The sequence below is a fragment of the Passer montanus genome, unplaced genomic scaffold (genome assembly GCF_014805655.1).
Source record: "Passer montanus isolate IOZ18808 unplaced genomic scaffold, ASM1480565v1 scaffold17, whole genome shotgun sequence".
NCBI lineage: Eukaryota > Metazoa > Chordata > Aves > Passeriformes > Passeridae > Passer > Passer montanus.
The window spans coordinates 7501841-7515837 of record NW_024364270.1 but is presented as its reverse complement, the minus strand read 5'-3'; the positions used below and the strand labels follow the sequence as shown (position 1 = coordinate 7515837).

Here is a 13997-nt window from a genome sequence, read left to right as displayed (position 1 = left end):
CTGGGGTGGCCTCACCTGGAGTGCTGGGGGCAGGTTTGGGTGCCGTGTTAGGAGAAAGATCTTTAACTATTACAGAGTGCCCAGCAGAGAACAATGAGGATGGTGAAGAGCCTTGAGGGGAAGCCATATGAGGAGCAGCTGAGGTCATCTGGACTGTTCAGCCTGGAGGAGACTGAGGGGAGTCCTCATGGCAGCAATGACTTCATTTGGAGGGCAAAAGGATGGGCAGGCACTGATCTCTGTGGTGACCAGCGACAGGACCTGAGGGAATGGCCTGAAGCTGTGTTTAGGTAGGATATCAGGAATAGGTTCTTCACCCAGGGGGTGGTTGGACACTGAACCAGTCTCCACAGGGCAGTGGTCACAGCACCAACCCTGACAGACATGTAAGCAGATTTCTATATTTACTTTAACAATTACTTCTTCTACAAAATCTTTCAAATCTCACGCTGAAAGTCTGAAAGATAACACACAGACACTTTATTAATAAAACTTGTCAGATCTGTAAAGTTCAACAGCGGTAACAATGACAGAGAAAGAAATTAATGGCAGTGAAAACCTTAAGCTATAAATGGTCAGTTATTGCCAGTCCCTAATCTGTATAAACACAGACATGTGCAGCATTGCCTGCACAATGAGTGGTGGTAATAAATTCAGTAGACAACTGGAGTAAAATGGGACTAATCAGTATTTCAAAATTGTTTCCTGCTTCACAGGGGTTAGTTCAGTTAATATTTTCTGAGTTTTATGAACCCATTTCTTGTCTTACTCTACTAGAAAGCTCATATATTATTAAACTGTAATTCTCATTTACTAATGTAGTGCAAGAAAAACAGTAATATGAAACTGAAACACCATTTAAAGAAGCGCATACTAAGTTCATTAACATTTCTATTAATAATTTCAAAGAAATTAGAAACAGGATACTTTTAGCTAGATTTTCACCACCAAAATTAAAATCCCTATACTCAAGTGGATTTTATTTACCACGAAGATAGACTGCTTACAAAACTACTATTGACCAATAGTATTTTCCCATATTTCCTCAGAATCTTTGGAATTTAAAAATCATCCTTCAAAATAAAATTAAACAAAATCCCACCAAAAAAAAAAAACCTAGCCAAAAACTCCCCACTAAAATCATGCCAGGATATTATTTATAATTAAATATATTTGATTAACATAGCCTTAGCAATAATTAACATATAATTGATAATAACTAAAACCCCATAACAATCACAATAAACATGAAATATTTATATTAAATAATAATGCTAAGAAAAGATTAGCTTGCTAGCAGCCACTTTCCCCAAAGGCTAATATTCTACTTGATAATTAAATGAAATGTGTTTGCAAGAAAAATAAATTTTAAAAAAGAACACAAGATTTTCCAATACATGCCACATATTATTAAAAAGCAAAATTAGGTAGCATTTACATTAATGTATGTTACATGGTTCTAGCTTAACATCTCATCTGTTGATTTCATGATTTCTCTGTTTCAGATGCAATTACTCATACCAAGCAAAGGCTATATCCTGGTAGGGAGCATGCCAGACTTTCTAATCAGAAAGTACAATAGAACTGTGGATGCAAAAGCACTGTATTTCCACTGGTGTAAGGAACCCATACTTTCAGAGTAAGAAGATATGTCCCTCCAGTGGTCCTCCTTCTAGGACCCCAAATAAGATTGCTGAAAAGACAACTGAAAAAATCATCTCCCATAAAGGAGACAACGTAGGGTAAATCTGCCTTGCATCATCCTTATAGATGCTAATTATCGGTCCCTCAGATTTTGGGGCAGTAAAACTGTAATATTGAGAACATAAAATTTGACATGGACAAGACACCAGACATCAAAACACAAAGGAAGATGGAGATGCCCTTCAAAAACAAAAATCTCTAACATCAGGATTTCAATTTAATTTTTCTATAATTTCTTTTAATTGGGAGTATAAAAAAATTGGACAATGATGGACAGGTCTGTGTCCCTGTGTGTCACAATACCACAAGGAGTTTGTGCTTTGATACTGCAACCATGCAGCTTTCTTGTACAAATTAAGGCTGCAGATGTGCTTACCATAAAAATGCACCTCTCTAGATATATGACTTCCCTCTTTCTTCCCTTTGGTACCAGTGCATAAAATAACATAATAAATCTGGAAGCACAGTTTGATGCTATACTATACTGATGTATAAGATATACTGCAACAGATTAACAGTTTTGGTTCTAAATATGCAGTGCAAGCACATCTTCCCTGAAACAGCTGAAGCATGTGAACGTAGTGAGCATCAAGTTCTGCGTAGATTCAGCATATTGTGGGTCATTTTTTTTCCCTTTTACAGACTAATCCCCTTTAAGATTCCAAGGAACGTATTGTATTTTATCAGGGTTTTTGGTGGATGGGAGTCAATCCACATTTACTTTGTCTGAACAAATTCTTATAGGCCTTAATTAGCTGAAGCAAAGCCTTGTCTGATGTAATTAGACCACTAAGCTACTTTTGAAGGAAAACACCTATAGTAGAAAACAGATATAAATTAAGGACAAAATAACATCAGTTTGAGCATGGAACAGTATGGACATTGCACAGCTGTTTCCTGCTGTACAAAGGCTTCTAGTGAAAGCAGTATACTGACAGAAATAGAGGCATGGAGCTCACACAAGATAGGTAATTTCATTTTCATGCCAGTATAGGTTTCTTTAAAATTCTATTAATACAAGCACTTTCTATTAGAATCATGCCTAACTGGGATCCCTGTAGTCCATTTTCAGTATTGGACTATATTTTTGGTCTGCAAATCCTATGATTATACTTATTTTCATATAAAACCCTGCCTGTTTAAAATAAAAAAGCACTTCATCCTTAGAATCACATTTTTCAGACTACTACCTGAGAAAACGAAAGCATTTCACATTAAAATATATATCAATAATCCAAAGAGCTAAAACTAAGAAAATCTGGAAACCTGGGAAAATAAAAAAAAACAAACATGCTGTAAAAGATTAAATTACCATCTCCAGCAATCCACTGCTGGATTCTTTCTAACTTTCTTACCCAGCTTGATTCCCTAAAAGCAAGGTCAAAAAAACCAGGAGACACTGCAATCAGATTGAAGATTCATACTTAGAATCACAGAATCATTTAGGTTGAGAAAGACATCAGTCATCAAAGTCCAGCCTTTGACTGAATATTACGTCAACTAGATCACAGCACCAAGTGTCACACCCAGTCACTTATTGAACACTTCCAAGGATGGTGACTGCGCCACTTCCCTGGGTAGCTCATTCCAATTCTTGACAACCTTTTCAGTAAATAATTTCTTCCTGATGTCCAGCCTCCCTGGTACAGCTCATTCTTGTTTCCTCTTGTTGTATTGCTGTTTGCCTGGCAGAAGAGACACACCCCCAGCTGGCTACAACCAGTAGCTGAAGAGAGCAATAAGGTCTCTCCTGACTCTTCTCCAGGCTAAATATGCCCAGCTCCCTCAGTCATTTCTTGTAGGACTTGTGCTCCAGACCGTTCATCAGCTCCGTTGCTCTTCTCTGGACATTCTTCAGCACACCAATGCCTTCCTTCTAGTGATGGGCCCAGAACTGGACAGAGGATTCAAGGTGTGGCCTCACCAGTGCAGAGAACAGTCAATAACCTCCCTGGTCTGGCTGGCCACACTATTTCTGATACAAGCCAGTATGCCTGGGCATGCACTGGTTCATGTGCAGCTGTTGGTAGCCAAAACCCCCTGGTCCCTTTTCTCAGGGCTGCTTTCCAGCCACTCTTCCCCCCTGCCTGCCGCCATCTTATTACAAAGGTTTCATACCTTCTCGGTGGTTTACTCATGGACAGCTCCTCACAGCACTTACTCCTTCTCCTCAGCACAGCCAACACACTCCATCTCACCTCTCAACCAGCCAACCTGCTCTTTTATAATACCCCTCTTAACTGGATCCAGCTGTGGCCTATTAAGGGCAGGCTTGTTCTTAATGCTTGATAATTGGCACAGCTGTAACTCCTTAGGGGTGAGATTACTTTCACCACTGTCTCTAGTCTCCTACCTTCTATCTATCCACACCTGCCTGTGGTTGTTGTGACCCAAGTACAGGACCCAACAATTAACCTTATTGAATCTCATGCAAGTGGCCTTGAACCATCATCAATCCAGTCTGTTCAGGTCCCTCTGCAGAGCCTTACTGCTCTGCAGCAGATCAATACTCCCAACCCAACTCTGTATCATCTGTGAACCTACCGAGGGTGCACTCAATCCCCTCATCCGGATCATCAGTAAAGATATTAAACAGGACTGGCCCTAATGCTGAGCCCTGCGGAACATCACCAGGGACGGGCTGCCAGCTGGATGCAGCACTTAGCTACTTAGCTTTGGACACCAGATACAAACTACCACAGTCTGCAAAGTCTCAGAGGGGGAAGGGCTAAAGCATCAGAACGAGGGTGGGAAGGGGGAGAGAAGGAAGCCCAGCATTTTATTCCCATCACCATTAGGAGAGCACACCATTCTTCTTTCCATGGTATATGTAATAAAATGCACATATGGAAGAAAAAAAATAATTTTTCCATCCAAGGTAGTTTTAAAAGAAAAAAAACCCAAAAAACTTGTAATGTACACTTGGTAAGAAATTACTAGTAAAATTTCATGAGATGCATAGGAAGCACACTGATGACTAAAGCTTAGATAAGTACAGGCACCATATTCTGCATAAGTTATGATGTGGGGTATGTATTTCACAGCTTAATCATCTTTGGATCTTATAAATTAAGTGTTGCACAGTGAAACTATACCAAAGAGTTTCCTGGAGTTCTAAATGCTATTTCAAAATAATTCAATAAGAAAGCATCTAATGGGAGCAAGGGGTAAATGGGACAGGAGCCTTAACAATATTAACAGGTTTGTAGAAACAGCCACATCCACCCAAAAGCATAATCAAGTAAAGTGATAGCTATGTTATAATCATCAACACAGAAAGTCTCTCTGCATGCTAAGCCTTTGTACTTATGATACAAAACTCTGCACCAGATGTAAAATCTGGCTCCCCTTTTCTGGACTGCACATTTGTGTATGATTTGTTTTCTGTTCATGTGCAATCCAGCAGACTTGCAAGAAGAAATTTAAACTTTGTGCATCATGAACTATATTCATTCCTGCAATACTAGCTTTTTTGTGACTTGCATTTCTCATAAAAAATATTTGTAAGGCTTTGCCTGAATGCATTTGAAAATAGACATTGAGATGTTAGTTAGCAAGGGCAGATGAAGTGCCATCAAGATATTTCTCTTTATGACAATATCTTGCCAATCTAAACCAGAACAATACCACCCCACTACCTTTCTTGTTACTGTTTGGTATTAAAATAAAGCCTCCATGGTCCACTTCACACCACTTAACTGTCAGGAGTATGAATTACTGTAGCAGGTGGGTTAGTGTGGTTTTAAAAGCAATGTAATACAATCAACTGTACAATATCAGATTTCAAGTAACGCAAAAGACATCTAGAGCAGAGGCTGATCCTAAAGCAATCCTAATATTAGCATTAAAGTGTTCAAGATCCCACAGGGACTTTGACCTCAGGCTTTAATTGAAACTTTAAACAAAATATATTACCTATTTAATACAGCTGAGCTGGACTCCAGCCTTTGTAGTGCAAGTTGCCATGCCAAGCAAATTAATCTGTGTAACCTTAGCATGTACTTTTTAATTTACATCAAAGCAATATGGTATACAGAAAACAAATTCCAAGCCAACCTTATACAGCTTGTTGAATAATTATTTTGATTCTAGTTTTAAAGTTTCAATTTTTAGTTGTTTTGGGTTCTCCTAAGGAAAAAAAAAATGAAAAGGTTTTGTTTCTTGGTACAAAGCCAGAGAAACATATGGTTTCCTTAGCTGAGTTGTTGTACACCTGGCAAAATAAATCACAGCAACAGGAGACCAAAATCTTCCCTGCAACTTTTTCTTATGCACAAACGTAGAACATCTGATGCTGGTATTACAGCCCTGTCTTTTGTACCATGAAAAAAATGCAAAGTCAAATAGATGCCTGCTTCTTGAGCCCCAATACTTCTTTTTCCCATTAAGAGGCAAGTTACAGAGTGTTTTAAAGGATGAGAGTCTGTCAAACAGACTGACACACCAAAGGAATGAGTCACTGGGCCTGTCAGAGCAAAAGGCCAATAGAAGCAAGCACAGGAAAAGAAGTGTAATACAAACAAGGAAAGCAGGTGGTGTAAAGGCTTAGCACTGCTGGAGTGTTAATGCTACTGCACTCAGAGTGCTAGAGTTCAAACCTGATTCAGTTCAAACAGTTCATCTCCTGTTTTTTCTCTTTCAAGTAGGTCATGTACATCATACAGGAGAAAAAAAAATCTTCCAAAAATCGTCAATTACATAAATGAGTACTTACTAAAAATTAGAGGAAGCACTGCTTCCTTACATGACATGACAATATGTAGCAATATGTGTGCCACTGAACCAAGCAGAGAGATTGCCAGAGACTGGGAATACAGTCATCACAGTAACAACCATATCAGATAATCCTCAAACTGTGAGTATTCTTGGATTTCGTGATAAACTGTGAAGACTTTTTCCACATTTAAGGAGATGGGGAAGAAAACTTCCTTCTGCTACTTCCCAAGCAGATGGATAGTGCTCCCCAGTTTCTTCCCCTTCCTCCCCAGCAATGAGCATACAAGGAGTGGGGGCAGCTCAGTCAGGTTTATGCAGTTGCAAGTGCATGAGACAGGACTGGCCTATTTCAGTTCCTCTAGTCTCCCTTTTAAAGGCAAGAAGTGGGCAGACAAGTTTATGTAATGCTGTTTATCAAAGAAAGTGTTATAGGGAATGTGTTTATAATTTTGTCTTGAACATGGAAACAGAAATAAACACTCCAGGCAGCCCTCTGATACTCAGTGACACCATACGCGCTGCAAAGCGGATGCACTCCTGATAATGGATGCAGTTGACTTGTTCTCCTGTCACACACAAAGCAAAGAGATGACTGAAAAGGTATTTAGGATTTATCTCACCCAAATCAAGCTACTGAGTCTAAGTCAGTCATCTCAGCTCTTTTTAGAGGAGAAGTATGCTTGCTGGGATTATGTGTATCATCTTAAATAGATGTCTAAATCAGAAGGGCTTCATTACTCCCCAGAAGCACAGTTTTCTTTCCACACCATAAAGAAGTATAGCTACCTAGCTCTGTCTTGTCATCTCAGGTAGGAGAGACTAAATGCAGCCATCCGGGACAGCTTTGAACAAATCAGTCTGACTCCTGTTAATAAAGCTGCATTTCATTCTAATCAAGTCACTACCCAACTTTGTGTAGCCTCTTGGATTGCTTTTGCAGTGCAGCATAACCTACAAGCAACACTTCAGCAACCACTGTAAAGCAAATTCTGTCTTCCCTGCAAAAGCTGCCATCACAACAGCAACCAAAACACAAATATAAGCTATGTCAATGGTGAGTTAAAATTCTCAGAGCTCTACAAGGAGCTAAGGTACACTCAGTTAACCATGTCTTGTTGTGCCACCAGGACATCCATGAAGTGCTGGCAGCAGCTTAAAGGAAGCAGAAGCCAGAGTACAGACTAGGGAGAGAAGGGAGGAAGTATAGCAGGAGCCAAGCCTGGGCAAAGGACTGAAGTAGTAAAATTGTTTTTGTGAGTTAAAAAATGCAAACCCCAGGAACAGAGCGAACTTGGACATCACAGACCATGCTTACAAAGGAAATTGAGAAAGGCCTCCTGAACCTAAAAAAGCAACCAAAATAAAAGGAAAAATCTGGAGAAACTTATCGGTCATAGTGGTTTTACAGGTAACATCTATTCATTGGAAAAAAACAACAGGTAGCACAAGCCTGCTTTGCAATGGGACAAGCATTACACGCTGGAAACAGTACTGGTTTATGTTTTCCAATTTTGTATTCTGAGGAACATTTTATCGAAATTATGAAAAACGTATCTGCACTAAAGAGGGCAGTCAAACTTCAGAGAATTTGCTGAAGCACTGAAGTATTTCAGCAGTCACTATAGGACACCAATAGTAAGCATAGGTTTAATTCACATGGAGGTGACTGTTGATATCATCACCAAACTGATCACAATGATTTATTTACCAGCAAATGCTGATAAATAAAACTGATAAAACAGTAATTACCCTAAGACTGACGATGAACAGAAGTATATGCAATAATCAATTTGTGCAATTTATGGATTTTAGCCATTGGCATCAATCTGGTAAAGCTTAGTGTTCAGGGGGAAGTAACTCTCCATTGAACTGTATGAACTGTTAAGAAAGTGTTTAGACTGACATTAGATACTTTCTCATTGTGGCAAGAGAACTACTTAATCTAGCATTTACATTTTTCAAACATACAGCATCAGTTACAACTACAATTTTACTTTTTTCCATGCCCTAACAATTGTAAGGTACTAATCAAAGATGCCTTTCCTGAGTAAGTGGTAACAACTGTGTAAAAGCAATTGGTATAAACCAATACATTCCCTTGCATATAAGGCATTGATGGGGTGAACCACACCAAACTCCATATGCTTCCTGTTGATCCTAATTGTTTCCAAAGATATATTTAATTGCTCCACTTTGAACTACTTTAAAGTAAAGATTCTTACATTGTTTTCTATCCCAAACCAGAGAGTACTGGGCCAAACACTGAGGGTGCTTAGCAGAAACACATGAGCTTTGAGAGAGAATTTCACTTACAAGCATCTCTGGAACAATAAAAACCAGCCCTCTTTTTTTCAGATCTGAGTACTATAAGTAATAATTCATATTATCTTCTTTCTTTTATCTGTTTAATGTACTCCATATAAAAATGCAATGAAGAATATAAGAAACTGAGGTTAAACAAGAACCACCTCACATATAGATTGACAGTTTTTTGCAGTACTCAAAGGACTTTAAAATTTGAAGGACAGATACCTGATCCTGGAAGAAAAATAAGAATTCTTTCATTGTAGGCATCTAAACTATAGTATATCAGCTGGAAATAAGTTTTTGGCACAACCTTAAAAAAAAAAGTACAACTACTGCTGTGGATCTGTTTGAACATCTTGTTGGTTTAACAGGCATTTCAATATCTAACACCCATACACAGGTGGGCATGTGGGGTCTCTGAAGTAGTGCATGAGAGCTTCTGGAGACCAAGAAAAACACTAATCCATGCATTCTAAATGTAGAACTGCTACAATGACAGTCCTAAAGGCATGCAGTATCTAATAGTCTCATCATTTATTGTACCTTATCCAGCACTGCAGCTGCTGGCATTTAAGCTCTGAACCTAGTTTGGCTTGTACTGAAGGTAATTATTTTTGGGTTTTATTAGCTCATTAATTTGAGCACTAGTTGCCTGGATAAGGTCTTTTGTTTCACCCTAACTCCTCAAATACCATTCTGAAGCACTAACAATGCACTTACCCATCATGTTATATAGGCTCTGTGGTGCAAACTGCCTCGGCATTTTCTGTATTGCTTCTTTGTAAACTGTAAGGGCCTCCTGAAAAGAAACACACAGGTGGGAAAACACCAGCTTAAAAATCATCCTTTCACACTTAAACTAAAACCAAACTATCTTCCATGCCCAAAATGAAAATTGCAGGGATAGAGAAAACACATTGGCATCAAAAATGCCACAAAGTACAAAGCTTCTCCTTTTTTTACCTGAATTTTACCAAATTCAGTGAGGCTTATAGACAAGAGATCAAGCTAGTTCCAATGCTGCAACTTTTTTTCCAGGCAAACGTAACAAGGACATTTTTAATAACTCTCAATGACTGATGAGTTTATAAACATAAAATTCAATAGGCTGTGAAAGAATATGGAGTATTATTGATCCGCAGACAAAGGACATTCTGATGATTGACCATGCTAAGTGACCTAACAATAAAGAAATCATTGTCTACTACCAAATAATAACAAAGCATAATCCTACCACTGAAGCCTGTTCCACAGAAAGGATGAGAAGCACTATGAAGTCAAGAAACCCAAAACTGGAATCCCTTTGCAAATATGCTGTGCGGTGAATTACCATTACCATTCATTGCCCACTTTGGACGCTTGCTGGTCAGTCTGTTAGCTCTGCATCAAACAGTCACAGCTTACAAAGGCTGCAATGACAGCCAGGAAGAAATCTGAAGTTTTATATTCCTAAAAGCTCTTGTATCTTGCTGGTGTTGAACTTCAACTCTACACTCTATTGACTGTGCAGACAACATGCTGCTGTTCTCTTCTCCGTATATATGCATTAGCCCTCTGTATTTTAACCAATTAGTAACTCCATCTGACAGAGCTGGATGCAGCAGACAGATGACAGGGAATCTGTCCAGCTTCCGCATGCCTGATCTTAAACAGCTGACATAACTGTCATGGTCAGGAACACTGTACATGGATCAAAACCACTCACAACTCCTGTTCTGAAATATGCCTGACAATGCAAAGAGAGAATGAATTTCTTTCAAATACTGCTAAAGGTCAAACCTCAAGTGAACGTCCAGTTTCAGTTAAGTTCATCAGGGGAAAATGGAGAGGAATCACAACAGTCACAGTTGCATGTGTAAATGAGATGGGATGGCTTGGGTGCAGTTTATTGTTACATCAAAAATATCCAACCTACTTTATCACTGAAAATACACATAGTGGGATGTTTTTAATAACCAAAGTTTTAAATTATTTCAACAGGATCTTATTTGTAGAAACTTAAATGAAAGCATAATTGCACTTTTGCAGCTAAAGATGGACTTACTGTGTTTTCAATTATAATGACTCTACAATTCAGGTCGACTGGCCTTTAATCAGGCTTTATCCTTGCACACCAGCTACGGGTACAAAGCCAAAACCAATGAACTAACGCATATCAGATGCGACCACTGCTAATGTTGACTCTGATGTGAGAACATCACACTGCTAATTAATAGCATTACACCAGTGGCTGTAGAAAACAAATATTCTCTGTAAAGAATGCTAATCTTTATCTGGTGAAATTCAAACAGTTCATGTGTGAGATATATTTTGAAAGTCTGGGTAGAAGCAGTATGTATTATTTGTATATGAAAGTTTTATAAATATATTATATACAAATCTGGAGTCTTACCTCATAGTGTCCTTGTTCATGAAAAAGCTTTCCTAAGTTATAAAGACAGCTGGTAACAGAGCTTTTGTGAGCATGAGGATCTTTCAGATTTTCATCAGGGATCTCTGAACACTTCACAAAAGTCCTCCTGGCTTCCTCTGTCTTCCCTTGGTTCATCAGGATGATACCAGTATTTAAATAGGCAGCTGTGAAGAGGAAAAAAATGCTATATTTAAATAGAGTTCTATTGTGCTTTATCTACTGTTTCAATTCTAAGCAGTATCGGGTAGAGATTCCGTGGTTATCTAATTTGGTTTTTCAATAACACAGATCACTCATTGGTGTGAGTGTAAACATGTAACATATATGAATGTATACAAGGTAGAAGCTCAGAGTCAAGGAAAGAAGAAGGGGACTATAAAGTAAGGAGGGAAGGAATCACCGGTTAGGCAGAGTGTTCCAGTTCATTCCTCTTTTCAGGACTGTATAAAGCATATAGCAACACTGTTTGAAGTGTTACAAAAAATATACATATACATAAAAACATATATACATACAGAGAAGATTAATACTGAAGGTACAAAAGTCTCAGCCATCTCAAATAGCACCACTTAATTTTAGAACCTGTTACTGGCAACACCTGAATGATTATTCTCCACTTTCCCCAAGCAAGAAAGAAAAAATATTTATATTATTCACTCATATAAATATCATGGACTGACTGTCAGAAACAGAAAACAGGAGCCTGAAAATTTGGACAGCACTATCTCTGACTCAACACCCCAGATCAGAAGCATTTTAAGTTCTAGTAGTGCTGCTGAGTGTTAATGTATCATCTGCTTCTTACTTGTACCACATTAAATATAGTTGTTTACTAATAAACACTTGCTATCAAGGGCACAATTTCACCTTTTGCTATCTGACATAAAAGCCTCTGAAAAAAAAGAAGTCATTATTAAAGAGTAGAAAAAATTTCTATGAAAACTACAGTCAATATTATGCAAGCTTGTAGAGTCAAAATACTTACAAGCTAGTGTGGGTCTGCTACCAATTGCCAGTTTATAGTAATGCAATGCCTCTGAAAACCTGCTGTTTTCCTGAAGTAGTAATCCTCTGCATAAGGGGAAAAAAAAAGAAAAAAAAAAAAAGAAAAAGAAAAGAGAGAGTGAGGTCTGAGGTTACTACAAAGAGTAACTTGAAAACAAATACTGAAAACAAAACCTGGGTAACAAAGTAAAATATGCTTACTGGTATTTCAGAGATACAAGCACTCACTAACAGTTCCGTGTGAGAATTATTCCATGTATAAAGATGAATTCATAAGCATCAGCTGCATCCATATGGCTTTAACAAAACAGATGTTAAACAGAATAGTTTTGGCTTTCTTGGAAACCAGGAGATTCATTTACTCAGTTGAGAAAATGTAAGTCTGCAAGACTTTTTAAAGTGGATAGAATATAATGGAGATATTTGTAAGTCATTAATGATTCGCCAGGCAAATTGTCTCAACCTGAAATAAGCAGATCTTTTTCAAATGCATGATAAAGTGAAGCACCCAGCCCTTCATGTGATATGTTAAGGACTCCCCTTGTTGAGCAATTTCACTAGCTTATTCACTGTACAGCTCAACACCTGCAACAGTTCTGTATTTTCCTGTATTCTTTATACTCTGAACAAATTTACTAATTGAAGAAGTATTAAAAATTATACTAAATATTTCCATTTTCATAACAGATAGGCTTTAATTTAGCTTTTAAGACAAACATCCTTGTGAATTACAATGTATACCAGCTACCCACAAATTTCTGATAAGTGGTATGGACATCATTGACTGGAATGCACACTGTATGCTTAAATGAAGGCCCAAAGCATTACAGTTTCCTAAAGTTTCAGAAGACTGAAAAAGAGAATATACAATTGTATAAAAAACAGAATGATTTAAAAATCCTTAAAAATTAGCCATTTCAGAATGCAGACTCAAACCTCAGTATCCAGGGGTAAAATCTCTTGTCATATAACTCAAAATATCCAGGGAAACACAGCTCTTCCTCTAAGGTGGAAGTGATACCATACTCATTTGTAGTTTCCCCAGCCTACAGCAATTTTATTTTCTTGCTCTATGCTTTTATCTGCTGATAACTTTTTGAACTGCAAATAGCTTGGAATTCTTTTATCTCCAGCCTCAAATCAGAGATTTTATTTCCCTCTAACATCTCAGGAAATTTTTTTTAATTAAACCAGTAAACTTCAAGGGATGAAAAGAGAAGGGCAATTAGCTTAAGTAGCTACTATCTATGTTGTTTGCTTCTTGTCACTAGTTTAGGATTTAACAGAATTGAGAAATATATCCTCTTCTTCTTCTATCCTATCAGTATCACATGACCTCACTTTGAAACTTTCCTAATTAACTACAGATTAGCAAATAATTTTTAATAATAACAGAACTTACATTTAGTAGGTACTTGAAGTAAAGTAAGAAACGAGGGAATACATTCAGGATATTTTTTGGCATGGCACCAAGGTTTGCAACAACTGCCAAGTATCTTGCAAATGGCAAGGGGTATAATCATGAAGATAGAAATAACATTTTCTGAATTTTCTAGAAGCTGAATTTTGTTTACTGTAAAAATTTGTATACATTTACTTCTAGGAAGATTAATTATGGTATTTTGATCCTGTTTGCTATTGATAGCAGGAGAATCAACAGAAAAAATGAGGTGCATGGTCTGACATTTAAGCTGCTTCTTAATTTTTTAAAAAGCAAAATCATTCTTACACACAATTTTGAAACCATTTATCTAAGAAATTCCATTCTTATTTTAATTCTGGAATAAATAATGTAACATATTGAGAGAAGTAATACAGTAATTGGTCAACTTCACCTAAACGAATTACTTTG

The 13997-nt window shown here is 37.6% G+C and overlaps 1 protein-coding gene across 2 annotated transcripts in view; it reads right to left on the bottom strand.

Annotated features, from left to right (window-relative positions):
* The window catches only part of TMTC2 (transmembrane O-mannosyltransferase targeting cadherins 2), a 235389-nt gene that overhangs the window by 60108 nt on the left and 161284 nt on the right, over positions 1 to 13997 (bottom strand). For both annotated transcript variants that reach the window (XM_039704131.1, XM_039704132.1), the window contains 3 exons: positions 12126 to 12211; positions 11120 to 11304; positions 9448 to 9526 (listed from right to left, as the gene is read on the bottom strand). In XM_039704131.1, coding sequence (XP_039560065.1) covers positions 9448 to 9526; positions 11120 to 11304; positions 12126 to 12211 — 350 coding nt within the window. The remainder of the gene's footprint in view (positions 1 to 9447; positions 9527 to 11119; positions 11305 to 12125; positions 12212 to 13997) is intronic.